Source organism: Parus major, chromosome 9 (assembly GCF_001522545.3).
Source record: "Parus major isolate Abel chromosome 9, Parus_major1.1, whole genome shotgun sequence".
Lineage (NCBI taxonomy): Eukaryota > Metazoa > Chordata > Aves > Passeriformes > Paridae > Parus > Parus major.
The window spans coordinates 21,686,092-21,698,411 of NC_031778.1; the positions used below are offsets into that span (position 1 = coordinate 21,686,092).

The 12,320-nt window shown below is 41.7% G+C and overlaps 1 protein-coding gene across 5 annotated transcripts in view; it reads right to left on the reverse strand.

Annotated features, from left to right (window-relative positions):
• The window catches only part of LOC107208802 (multiple epidermal growth factor-like domains protein 6), a 187,867-nt gene that overhangs the window by 64,226 nt on the left and 111,321 nt on the right, over positions 1-12,320 (reverse strand). For all 5 annotated transcript variants that reach the window (XR_002002080.1, XR_002002079.1, XM_019007797.2 and 2 more), the window contains exon 6: positions 1,648-1,770. Coding sequence is in view for 3 of the 5 variants with exons in the window: in XM_019007797.2 (XP_018863342.1) it covers positions 1,648-1,770 (123 nt within the window). In the remaining 2 variants the exon portion in view is untranslated. The remainder of the gene's footprint in view (positions 1-1,647; positions 1,771-12,320) is intronic.

Consider the following 12,320-nt stretch of genomic DNA (forward strand, 5'->3'; position numbering starts at 1 on the left):
ACTCCTGTTTCTCATCTTAGGATTTATTTTTATTTCTCCTTGATAATTTCTGAGATATTGCAAACAAAGCTGATCACTGTATGAAGTATTTTGAATAACTTCTTGGGAATATTTACATTTATGAAATGAAAACTTGTTCTCTGGTATTGTTCACAGCTCAGACAAAGCTAAACTGAGCTTTCTGATTATTTGAGGTAAGAGGAATCCTTACTATTTTATGTCCACAGAAAATTTTACATATTACACAAGTAAATTCATTTAATTGCCATTAACACCTACTTGTTGCCTTTATCACACAGTTCTTGTTCTCTTTTTCCCCAAAAAGTCCCTTTAGTCCCCCTTTTGTATAAAACTCCACCACAAATGAGACTATTCAGAATGAGTAATGTAGCTCAAACAAAACTTCCTTTACTTCTGGGTCTTCCTTGGTCAGATCTGATCTGAACGAGGTTAATTTCTCTTTTAATTCACAGAAAACCACAATTGCTTCTAGTTAATTATGAACCACTCTGCTTTTACATTATTTCTTTTTTCCCCCTCACTTTAGTGTTTCCTTGTCCAATCCTTCACCAACTGAGATACTCAAAAAAAGACTGAGCCTTCACCACATTTTTAACTGCAGTTAATTACCAAAACACTGAAAGTCTCAGTATGTGATAAACCCAAAAAACCTAAAAGGGTAAGTTTAAAAATAAAAAAAATCCATTATTGCCACAGCCTGAGCCCTGGTACCTCCTGTGTCCTGGTTGTAGCAGTGAATGTATTGCTGTGATAACACCAGGAATGACTGATGACATTTCTGGCTGAAGTTAAGCACAACCAAGGGACTTTGTGCAGGAGCTGAGACAATGCCCAAACGGAGTGAACTTATTCTGCAGATGTGGTCTGACTCTACCTGACTGTTTTTCCTGTATTACCTCAAATCAGGCTTAAAAATTTAAACAAAAGGTGCCCTTTCCTTCTTCCCAGATGATGGAACATTGTAATCCTTTCTGCAGAATTCAAAAATTTGACTTTTGCACTGATTTAAATGCAATACAAGAACTGTGTATTTCATATTATTGTTTCTAACAGCACACAGAATTAACTCTGGTGTGCCTTGTGTCAGCCTTGAGAGTCCAACCTAAGAAAGAGAGGGTTTATTTCTGAGGGCAGAGCTGCCAATCCTCTGCACATAAACAGGCAGTGTGTCATGGCTGGGCTCCATGGTGCTCTCACTGACACGAGCACACACAGGGTAACTCCACCCCAAAAATCACAATCTTTTAGCCTGGATAAAATCACCAAGTCCCAGGGCAGTGCTGGAACACGCAGGGAGATATGCCCCAAAGAAAATGCACTCAGAATTAAAAAAAAAAAGTTGTCATTTGAAATGAAGACCCTCCCTAAGCTTCTTAATGCCTGCTGCAAAAGAATTTTCAACAACATGAGACACCATAAAAAAAACCAAACAAAAAACCAATTAAAACCAAAAAAAAACCAACAGAAACCTTGAAATAAAATAAAATTTGGCAATACCTGAATCCTCACAGGCTAATTGAACCATGATGGATAACGATACTTAGTTAAAACTCAGATGGGAGAAGTCTAGAAACCTTTGCAGTTGGGGAAGAGGCAGCGCTGGAAGGACGCGAGGCGGTTCCTTACCGATGCAGGTGCGCCCGTCGGCGTGGAGCCGAAATCCCGCCCGGCACTGGCACTGGAAGGAGCCCTGGGTGTTGACACAGCCCTGCTGGCAGCCTCCATTCAGCACCTCACACTCATCCACGTCTGCAGGAGGAAGGGAGATGGTGAGGTATCACCCTGGAATTACCGCCGTCTGATTGTATGGAGTATTGTATTTTCCTGCTATTTATCTTTTTGATTGTTTATAATGTCGTTAGTTTCTTTGTTCATTTTTCTTTTTTCTTTTTGTTAAACCAAAAAGGGTGAGATGTCGCCCTGAAAACTCATCTTCTGAGCTTGCTGACATGGTTTTCTAAGGACTTTCCCAGGACAGTAACTGTAAACAGAGATATGTGTGCATTCTTTCTGTTACACATCTTGTGATGGGCATTTCTTATGGCCAGTGCAGTGAGAAAGTGTTGTCCTGACCATCCAATCCCTGGCAGTGGTCAGAAACCTATAAATCCTGGGAGGAAAAATAAACTTTCTCTTCTTTTCACCACACTTTGACCTGTGTCTGTGTGATCTATTCATCTTCAGTGGTGCCAGTGAGGAAGGATTGCAGGAGAGCCCAGCACACGCACACCCTGGTTCTCCTGGCTCATCCACGGTGTGGCCAGGGCGCTCGGGCTGGCTTGATGTTTACTTCAGTTTGCAGCAAAGAAAAATAGAATTTTATGGTATTTTTCCAAGCTCCTGCAGGCACTGCCTCTGTAGTCTCTGCTTCTGAAATCCTTGTTAATTACAGTGATTTGTGACATGGCTCTTTCATTGAGGCCAGGAGAAAAATACAGGGGAATAATTAGGGTTAGATAACACATCTGAGCCTGTAGGAACTGCTGGTCAAACCTTTGGCTTTTATAAAAACTTGCTGTATGAACGTTTCCTTTGCATCAGGCCTTTAATCCTATTTCTTCTTGGGGGTACGAGCAGGTACAACTGAGATAAATGGAAAAAAGACACATTCTCCATCCCCATTTCTTTTTCAACCATGGAAAGCACAGAGAGCTTAAAGAGAAAATTTTAGAAGAGCGAGGAATTTGTGCTACATTTTCTTTGTCTCCTGCCCTACAATCACAGCATGGCTTGGGTTGGACAGGACCCTTAATTTCATCTCATTCCAACCCCCTGGCCATGTGCAGGGACACCTTCCACTAGCCCAGGTTGCTCCAAGCTTCATCCTTGGACACTTCCAGGGAGGAGGAAAACATTGTGCCCTGCTCCTCCTTGTGTTCACCTAAACTTGCCAGAGCATCTTCTCAGAAAACCTCCCAGAAAATGATGTCAGCTCCTGCTGGTACCTTTTCCAAAGCTAAGCAGGTAGCATTCCATATTTCAGGGGATTTTAGAGGATTACATTCGGTCAAATGAAGAGGGAAACAAGCATTAAACCAGCTTGAGAGCACTGCTGCAAAGTTTCATCTGAAAATGATGGACAATGATGGGCAAAGATCAAGAAGAGTTTAAGCAAACAGGTGAAGGTCTAAGACAGAATCATAAAACTGAATTTCCAGAAGTACCACATAAGCAGTTTTTGCACCTCTTCAGCAACGCTGGGCTACCGTAAATAGCATTTGATTGACATGTTGACACCATTACCTTAAAAATCAACATGGGGTCATTGGAAATAAGGGTCAATTAGTCCATTCCCTGAAAAAAATTCACCTGGCAGATGTTTGCCTAGATTTTGTCTCTCCTTTCCTTAGCAGTCCCCAGGGATAGCAACTCCACCTCCCACGATCTCCCCCAGGGGCGATGCTGGTCCCAAATTATTCTAAATGCCAAAGACATTTTCTTCCCCAAGCCAAGCATCCCTCCTGCAACAGACATCTCTAAAGAAGCCCCATCTCAACACTGAAGCCTCCTAATGATTTAATTGCCCTTTAGATCACATTCTGAAACCTTCTAATGGGAGGTAAGTCCACAATGCTCCTGTGGAAGCAAGTCCATGGTGAAGGAATTTCCCCCCATATTTCACATGAGCAACAAAGGGTCTGGCTTTCATATCTGTGCTGTGGTTGTATCTGTTTTGCATTTAACTTTCGTGGTTTACACATCTTTTAATGCTTTTATGTTTATTCCATTTTAGAAAATCTAATCAAAATTAACTGGAAGAGGACTTGGAAATGCATATCCCGCTCCTAAGGAAATGTATTTATGAAGTTAAATTTTAATACTTCACATGTGAATTTCCCTCCCCTAAAATGAAGCCCTGGTATTGGCTGGTGTTTAAATTCAGACCATTTGCTGACATGTACCACTTTCTGACCCTAATGCTGTATTTGTTGTTTTATTAGACTGTATACTGCATACATCCCCAAGTGCCCAGAGACATCTGGAATATGCTTTTTTTTAAACAGAAATTTTGCTTTTTAAAATGTAAACAGTAAACAGAAAACGTTATTCACCTTGTTGAATTCCATACTGCTAAGAACCAGACTGCTGAAAAATGCCAGGATGAAACCAAACCCAGGAAACTCTTTGTATGGAGTGTCAGAGAAATAAAATAAGCAAAAAGACTCAGAAAAATAGAACAAGGAAGCATCTGAACCCCATAGTACACCACGTTCTAGTATTTATACCTCAATAAACTCAAACACTGGGCACTTCAATATTTTAATTTTATAGGCTACGATCAGCTGGTGAATTTCTCTCATATACCAAACACAGTTTTAAGTTCAGATATTGGCACTTACAAAGGAGAAAAAATAGTCCAGCTAATAAAAACGAGCTGGGAGTTAGTGATATTTGTTAGTCTCCATTTGGAGATTTAAAGGAGTGACTTGGTTTATGGGGGAGCTCTGCACCCCTCAGAGGCGTTTCCCTTGTGCTGGCACGTCCCAGAGGGCCATAAAGCAGTGATCCTGCTGAAAGGCAGCACAATTCAATGGAAAATAAAAGATCCTAAAGCACTTGTGTGCATGAGCTCGACCCAGCCCCAGCCTGAGACTCCCTGCAGCAAGCGGAGGCGAGACCCGGGAGCTGAAAATGCAGCTCCACGAGGCCACATCAACAGCAAATCTGATGACAGATGATCCCTTCCAGCCCCAGACTTCCTCTGCAAGATCAATATTTTAAGGATTATATGCTGAAAGATTCCTTCACATCCTACAGATAAAATCAAGAGAAATGCAAGGCGCAGTCGCCTTTCCACGTCTCCTCCATCTGAAGGCCAGGAAACAGCTTCGCCCCCAGTTACAGCAGAAAAATTCCCTAATTATTTTGTCTGGGGAGCAGTCTGCAAAGCAGACACTGATATAAATTCCTGAACTACATTTGAAGGTTTTTAAAGTCTAAACTATTTGGACTTTAATGTTCAAATTGCTGTACTGGTAAAGGATAAATACAGCAGCAAAGCAACAGCTCCTGCTGTTGTAGGTACACAAGTGGCCATGTTTTTTTCTATTTAGGAATAGCTATAGAAAGATGAAATTATTCTAGAATAGCAGATGTATAATAATATTTAAAAGTATTCTTGAAATAGAAAGCCCTTCCATTGCAATTCTAGAACATCACAGGATTATGGAAGATTGTATCTGTATCTGTGATTAAATTTGGATTAGTTTCCAGTGCAGATCAAACTGGAACAGCTTCCTGCTCGACTTTCTATAGTTACAATTTAGGATGCTTATCTGAATTTCGAGCCACTTATGGCTTGCTTATCACAAGTCAGACTGTGATGAAAGCAACTGCATGGAGACAAGAGGGAAAATGAGAGCTGTGTGCTGTCCCCAGGCTGTCTTGCCAAGGAGATTACACTGCTGGGTGAACAAAGCAGAGGTGGTGTGTGGATATTCTCCTTCTCACCTTCAGAACATTTCAGGGATGCTTTATGAGGGATTCCCCACTGAAGGTACCTTACCACGTCCTTGTTTACTCCCCTTTCATCAGGAATTAAACTAACAGTCATACAAACCAAAGTCTGTGTGTTCCCAAGATGTAGAATATTTTTGTCACCATGTTAAACATCTTTTTTTAGTTCTTCACGCTCCTGAGGGCTGTGCACTTGGACTGACCCTTCCTCCATCCCAACACCTCAAGTTCCAAACACAATAAACGAGGGTGTGATGTACAAATGCCCAACCCACTGCCAGCACCGTGCCCTTGCCAAGAGCAGATCCCACAGGTGAAGTTCCAGAATGTGAAATCCTCCACAGCTCTGTCTGAGGGCCCTGCTAATCACCAAGGAGGTTGGTCCCTAATTGATTTGATGAACCACAATGACAAAAGTCCATTTGCCCTGCCCAAAACCTGTTTCAGAACAGAGCTGTGCATGTTTGGAATTCAGGACCATCACATCAGCAGCTTTTTTCATATCACTATTAAAATGCTCAGGAACAGCTATGATCAATCAGTTCCTCAAACATACACAGAGAGCACTAATAAACATGGATAATTAGTGAAGCTGCAATTATGGTTTTTATAAAGGAAGAAAGAAAACAAGATGCTGCCAGATCAATTCTCTACTAACAGAAAGCTCTGCTTTTTAGACCACTAAGAAATGCAAAGGTAGAGAACTGAACTCAAAAAAGAAAAGAAAAAAAACCAGAGGAATAACAAGCTTCCTTTTTGAGAATCCTGAATGGAGGAGAGATGATGTGCCAAAGATTTGCCTTTCAAGGAGCTTCCCCCAGCTAGTGGCATTTCTTGAGGGTGACAAATGAACAGGCTTTCCCTCCCCTGACTATTAAAATTTGCAGATTGAGAACTGTTCAGAATCATTATTTTCTGAGAGATAAGCAGACAAAAAACTTCCTCTTCCTAGTGCCCAGGCACTGATGGAGAAAGAAACCAGAATTGGACAGTACCAGCCTCACCATTAAAATAGATATTACAGAAAATTTCTTCCTGGAAGGGGTTGTAAAGCATTGGAACAGGCTGCTGGGGCAGTGATGGAAATGTTACCATCCCTGGAAATGTGGATGTGGCACTTGAGGACACAGTGGAGGTGCTGGGCTGACTGCTGGACTTGATCTTGAAAGTCTTTTCCAACCCTAATGGTCGTATCATTTCAGGATTATTTATTTATTAATCAGTTTTTGGCAAAATCACTTTGTCAAGCAGAGAACAATAGGGAGAGGCAGAGACCAAACTGTTGTGAGCATCAGCCACCCCACAAACACCAGAGCCTTCGTGTGGATGGAAAGATTTCTGTCCAGCTGATGTGAGAACCCTCTCTGGATCCTTGCTGGCACCTGCACACACCATCTGTGGATCTGCCCAAGTGGCTTCCAGAGAAGCATAACCACACCCTTTTCACTGAATGCCTGAGAAATGCTACATAAAACAGGAATGAATGACACACAAACCTTGCCACTTTCCAGCCACCACAATCCCCCAGCTTGCTGCACAAAGGGTGAGGCCAGCAGAAGCAGAGAAACACAAACCCCTACCTGTGCTGATGGATTTAAAGTCAGATCATAATTAAAAATAATTATAATGATGATTTATTTAAAAAAGCCTGGCCAGAAAGATGAAATGTGGTCTTGTCTTTGCAGCATTATCTTAAAATTCAGTAAAATAAGGTTTTGACCCCTCTTTTCCCAGGGAGCTCTGCGGATCACTGGTCCCCACAAAATACTGCGAGGATCAGTCAGGAATGATGGTGACAGAGAAAGAGGGAAAACTGGATCTTAAATAAAGTACCACAAGAAGAAACCTTAAGGGGCTCTATTTAAAATTATCACAAGTAGATAAACTGCTCAACTCCAACACAGATTTGGAAATTAGTTCCAACAATCTGGCTCACCCCTCCCTGGCCCCGACCAGCTCCCCCAGTCTCTTCAGCTGCAGATCATTCCGTACATCTGATAAGAAAACTCTGATTGTTTGCTATTTAATGTGATATTTTAAATCAACAAAGATGCATGACAGTGCTTTGCCTTCTGTTATTTGTAACTACACTGTTACTACTCTCTTTTCTACATTCCAAAGGGTGTTTAAACCTCACAAAAGTTATGAAGTGAAAATATCATATGGTCTTTCCCCACTAATTACATGGTGGATTTTACACATTATTTAGTGTGTTTTTCAATTAAATAATTTATGTACTCATGGGAAGCAAGGGAAACAGGCTTGGTTCCCAGACATTCTTAAACTGATCACAAAAGTCAGAAATTATTCTATAAAGTAAAACTTAAAATAAGCCCCTCTTATTGCTATAAGTAAGTAAATTTATAACAGATTCAACTCACAGCTTCCCTTAAATCACAGAACTGCTCAAGTCTCAAGCTCAGAAATGCCCAAAATTTGACAACCAGTGTGAATCCCCTCACAAATGCACTCGCTACTAAGCATGCCATAATTTGCTTTTCCAGCATGAGTTTTGAAAAGGATCACTCCTCTTTTACTAACACTAAAATGATTTTCAGGGTTTGAAACTTTGATTGGAGGGGGTTTGAAACTCCTGTTGCAAGAAAAAAATATTTGGCCATCTTTTCCACAGTGAAAGAAGTTTTACAGTGGTTTTGACTCTAGGAAGGAAAATACAAGTTTAAAGTCTGGTCCAAAACAAAGCCTAAAATTAAATAAATAAATAAAAATCAGTTCATACAAATAAAAACATATTCCAAGGTGCAAAGATTGAAAAGAGCAGTTTTTGGGTGGCTGGGAGGTTTTAAACTGCAAAACTCCTGCTCTAGGCTATTTTTTTAATGCTTCACAAAGCACCAGAAATATGCTACAAGCTCCTTTGAGTGGTTTTCTAGAACGTGGTGTTAAAACACCTCCACAAAACAGCTTTCAACATAGCTAAATGTGCTTCTGCAGAGCCAGCTGGGTCATTTTGAACTGTTAGTGCTCCCAGGCTTTTATTTTTGCTCCTCAGCTATTTGTTCTGCCCTTTGCTGGCCCCTGCCACGGATTAGATGAGCATCCATTGTCTGCTCCAGCTCCGAGCCAGCCGGGTCAGCCCCGAGCTTCCTCACATTCCTCGCTCCCAGGTGTCCCAGGCAAGGCTGCTCCAACAGGATTTATTCCTGGAGTGGCTTCAGCAAACCAAAAGGAGCACGTCATGGCTGGTAAGAGACTGGTTAAAAGGGAAGGTTAATGATTCCTCATCCAATTTAGCCCCTGCGAGCTGATTTTGCAAGGAAGGAGAGCCCTTGTCAGAGCAGCCAGTTTTCCACTACATTTCTTCACCTGGGATTAATGCAAAGCAACTTTTACCAGCACCCATTTTGCAGGCACAGAAAGAGGCTTTACAAGTTATCTAATTATTTCCCTGCCCCTGGAAATGGGGAAGGGAAGGGAAATAATGGCATCAAACCACCACAGGTTTTTGTACCAGGCTCACTGTCTGTCAGTCCTTCCTCCAGACCTCCCTGGAGATTTGGCCCATTGTGGAGAGGCATCTTCTACCCTGTACCTGGGAAAACCTCAGATGTTTTAAGGACTGTTTTAAGGTAGTTTTAAGGACTTCCAGATGTACCTAGGCCAGGTTTCACTTCTCTCCTGGTTCCTCTCTCTCTACACAGAAAACCCCGAAGGATGGAAATCATGGCGCTGTGAAAGGTTGAACAGCAGAGTCATCGATGGGACCTCGTGTTAGGTAATAAATATTTATGTCCAGATCTGAAAGGAGATGCATCTCCTGATGCCTGTTTCCAAGGGAAAAGGACCGAGGGATCTCCAAGGCATGGTGTTTTTGGCAGATCCATGGAGCAGGAATGGCAGGAGCTGCCCCACAACTTGATTTTGGGGAGAAGACTTCTGTGAGCACTGCAAGGGTCAACCCACCCCATCAGCTCTAAGAAACCTGGATTTCATTTCCTGGCCTGACTGGAGAATAAACAGATGAATAAATTGCTGTGGGATATCAACAGGGAAACCCTGTTAGTGGGGGCCACAGGTGTCTGGGAAGAACAACATTGACCTGACAAAGATCCTGGCAACATGAATTCATTAAATTTGAATTCTGGAGAGGGGAGGAATGTATCAAAGATGCTCTAGGACTTTTCTTCCTTTTTTTCCTTTCTTTCTCTTTCTTTTCATATTGCTTTCAAGGTAAGACTGGCACAAGGCAACCACTTAAAGTGGTGACTTGTTCCTCAATGCCTGGTCCCTGCCACCACAGTTCATTTCTCAGCTGTCCCCCAGGAGATCTCCTGGACAGAGCGATGTGAAAAGAGAAAATTGGCCAGTATTTGTACTGCCCATTTCTGCTTACTCTCAATGCCTGACATGCCACTCTCTCACGAGATATTTAACAGTGGTTTAGCTCAATAAACATCCAAGAGCCCCTCATCCACAGCTCTAAATGCAAACCATATGTTGCAGATGAAAACCCTGAAGATTATAATTAGAACTGTCCATTCAATTTAAACAAAGTCAAGAATGAAAACTATTTCAAATTCAATAAACAGGCCATTTCAAAGTGTAGACACTGTGGAGGACAAGCTTAACAACTTAATTGACAGGTAAAGCTTCATTTCTAATCCTCATTTTGATATCATCTGTAGCCTCAGGAGTCAAAACACATCACTGCTCAGTGCTCAAAATATGCAGAGAAAATGAAAATGTCAGCTGAATGAAAAAAAAAAAGGAGAAGCATCTGTTTGATAGCTGTGTAAGCCTGTGATATGTAAACTGCTTTGGAGTCAAGCAGCCCTAATTAGAGTTTCAAGGAATTCTTCATTAAATATACACACACAGATAGATATATATATATACACACACGTTTCAAGCAATTATTGAAACCAGACAATTTGCAAGAAAACCAGGCTATAGAATTAAAGCAAAAAACATGATAATTTCATGGACAGACCTCAGACAACACTGTGATGTTTTCACACAGCCATGAAGAAATCCATTTTTCCATCTTTTCACAAAGTACGTTTTTCTCCACTCTAAGTATTTAAAACAAAAAAGAATGATCCATTTTGGGATGTTGGTGTAGTACACAGCATCTCAGCAAAGAAAAGCCAAAAAGGAAGAGTGACAGGGTTTCCAGCCTCCACAGTGGGGTTAGACTAATAGATATTTTGGCAACTGCACCCCCTTGACGACTCCAACTCCCATCAACATGAAACCCACACAGATGGACACAAACTCTCAGTGGAGAACTGTGCCAGGATAAGCGAATGACCACATGAAATAACGAGGGAGTACAAGCTGAAGAACGACAAACCAGATAAAAGGGTAACCTGGGCTCCTAAAAAAACCAAACCTGTTTACACACTGAAAAAACCCAGCTTCATTAATGTCACTGTTTCCAGTAGAAAAGAGGTAAATGTGCTGGCTGCAAACAGGGAAATTGGAAGGGAACGTTTTAAAGACAACAATCAAAATTTTAGGTGATTTCTGCTTAGGAGAAAGGCTTTGAGATCACTGTTGGAGTCTGAGATACAGTGTGTATGCCCTTGTTTTTAATACTTAGTTCTAGAATTCAAAGAAACACTGAATTTCATATAATATGAAATTCATGGGCATGTTTTCATCGTGATACATGAGAACAAATGCTAAAGTTAAATAAGAAAAGTGTAAATGTGTAGATTAGAAAGTTTCTGGAATCACTGGGTGAATGGGTTGAGGTTTAGAGTTTAAGGCAGTTTAGAGAGCAGGGGACAAGATGGGGATTTAGGGTGTTGTCTCTTGTCCTTCTTCTTTCTTCTTCATGTTCTTTCCTAGGGGTTTTTGGGTAGTAGTGAGTGATTGGGTAGAAAATGCCGCAATGCAGCACAAAGGTGTTGGGTCATTGGGTCACTAATAAAAATAACTTAGTTGGCACCTGTTAATTGGGTAAATGGACATAGAAAAGACCTTGAAGAAGATCTTTGTTAGCCATTTTACCCCTTTACTATCATAGTGCACATAGCTCCTTGTACCTTGTCATGCTGATAAGAAAAAATAAACAGCTGAGAACGAACGAGAGAAAATACTCGCCTCCCGTCTCATCAATCTTCAGTTCAAAGGGAAAAGAACCCAAATCAAAAGTCCATAAAGAGACAATCACCACTATCAGCAGCTACTGCAACACCCCTGAAAAATTTTCTGATGTGGGGCAGAAGAGCAGAAAGAATATTTGTTATGGGTCCATCAATTTTTAAATAGAGCTCCTCAGCACAACCCAGTTGGGCCCTGCTGTGAGCTGGGAGGGTGGCAAAGGAGGAGAGGATCTCTACAAGGGCCTGCACTTAATAAGTGACAGCATGATACTGCCCAAACTCCTTGAGTGGACTCAGATCTGAGCTGTATTAAGGAGGTTTATGTGTTGGGCCATCAGCATCTTCTCTCGGCAGGATACGGCAGTTTGCAAGAGTAGTTACGGAATAAAAGGAGAAATGCCTGATGTGATGAGAGCACCTGGATTTTGCTAGCAGCAGTATTAATGCACACTTGCTGAGCTCCCTGTCTCTGTTACAGCAGAATGCAGAGAAACGCGTTTTCCACACACAGCAGGTAAAACGTGCACGAGAAAATTATAATCACGCAAACGCCTTCCTAATCTGATGTTTCCAGGTTACAGAACATGTGCTGTGCTGGCTGGAAATGCAGATGTGATTTGTGACAAGGCTGTGCAGGGCCAGGAGAACAGGGAGGGCACTGGAACCATTCACCAAGCTCCACCCCTGTCACTCCTAAAGTGAGACCAGAGCACGTCCCTGTGTCACAGCTGGCTCCTGGCATTGCTCCACAGCCATCAGTTCATGGGGTGC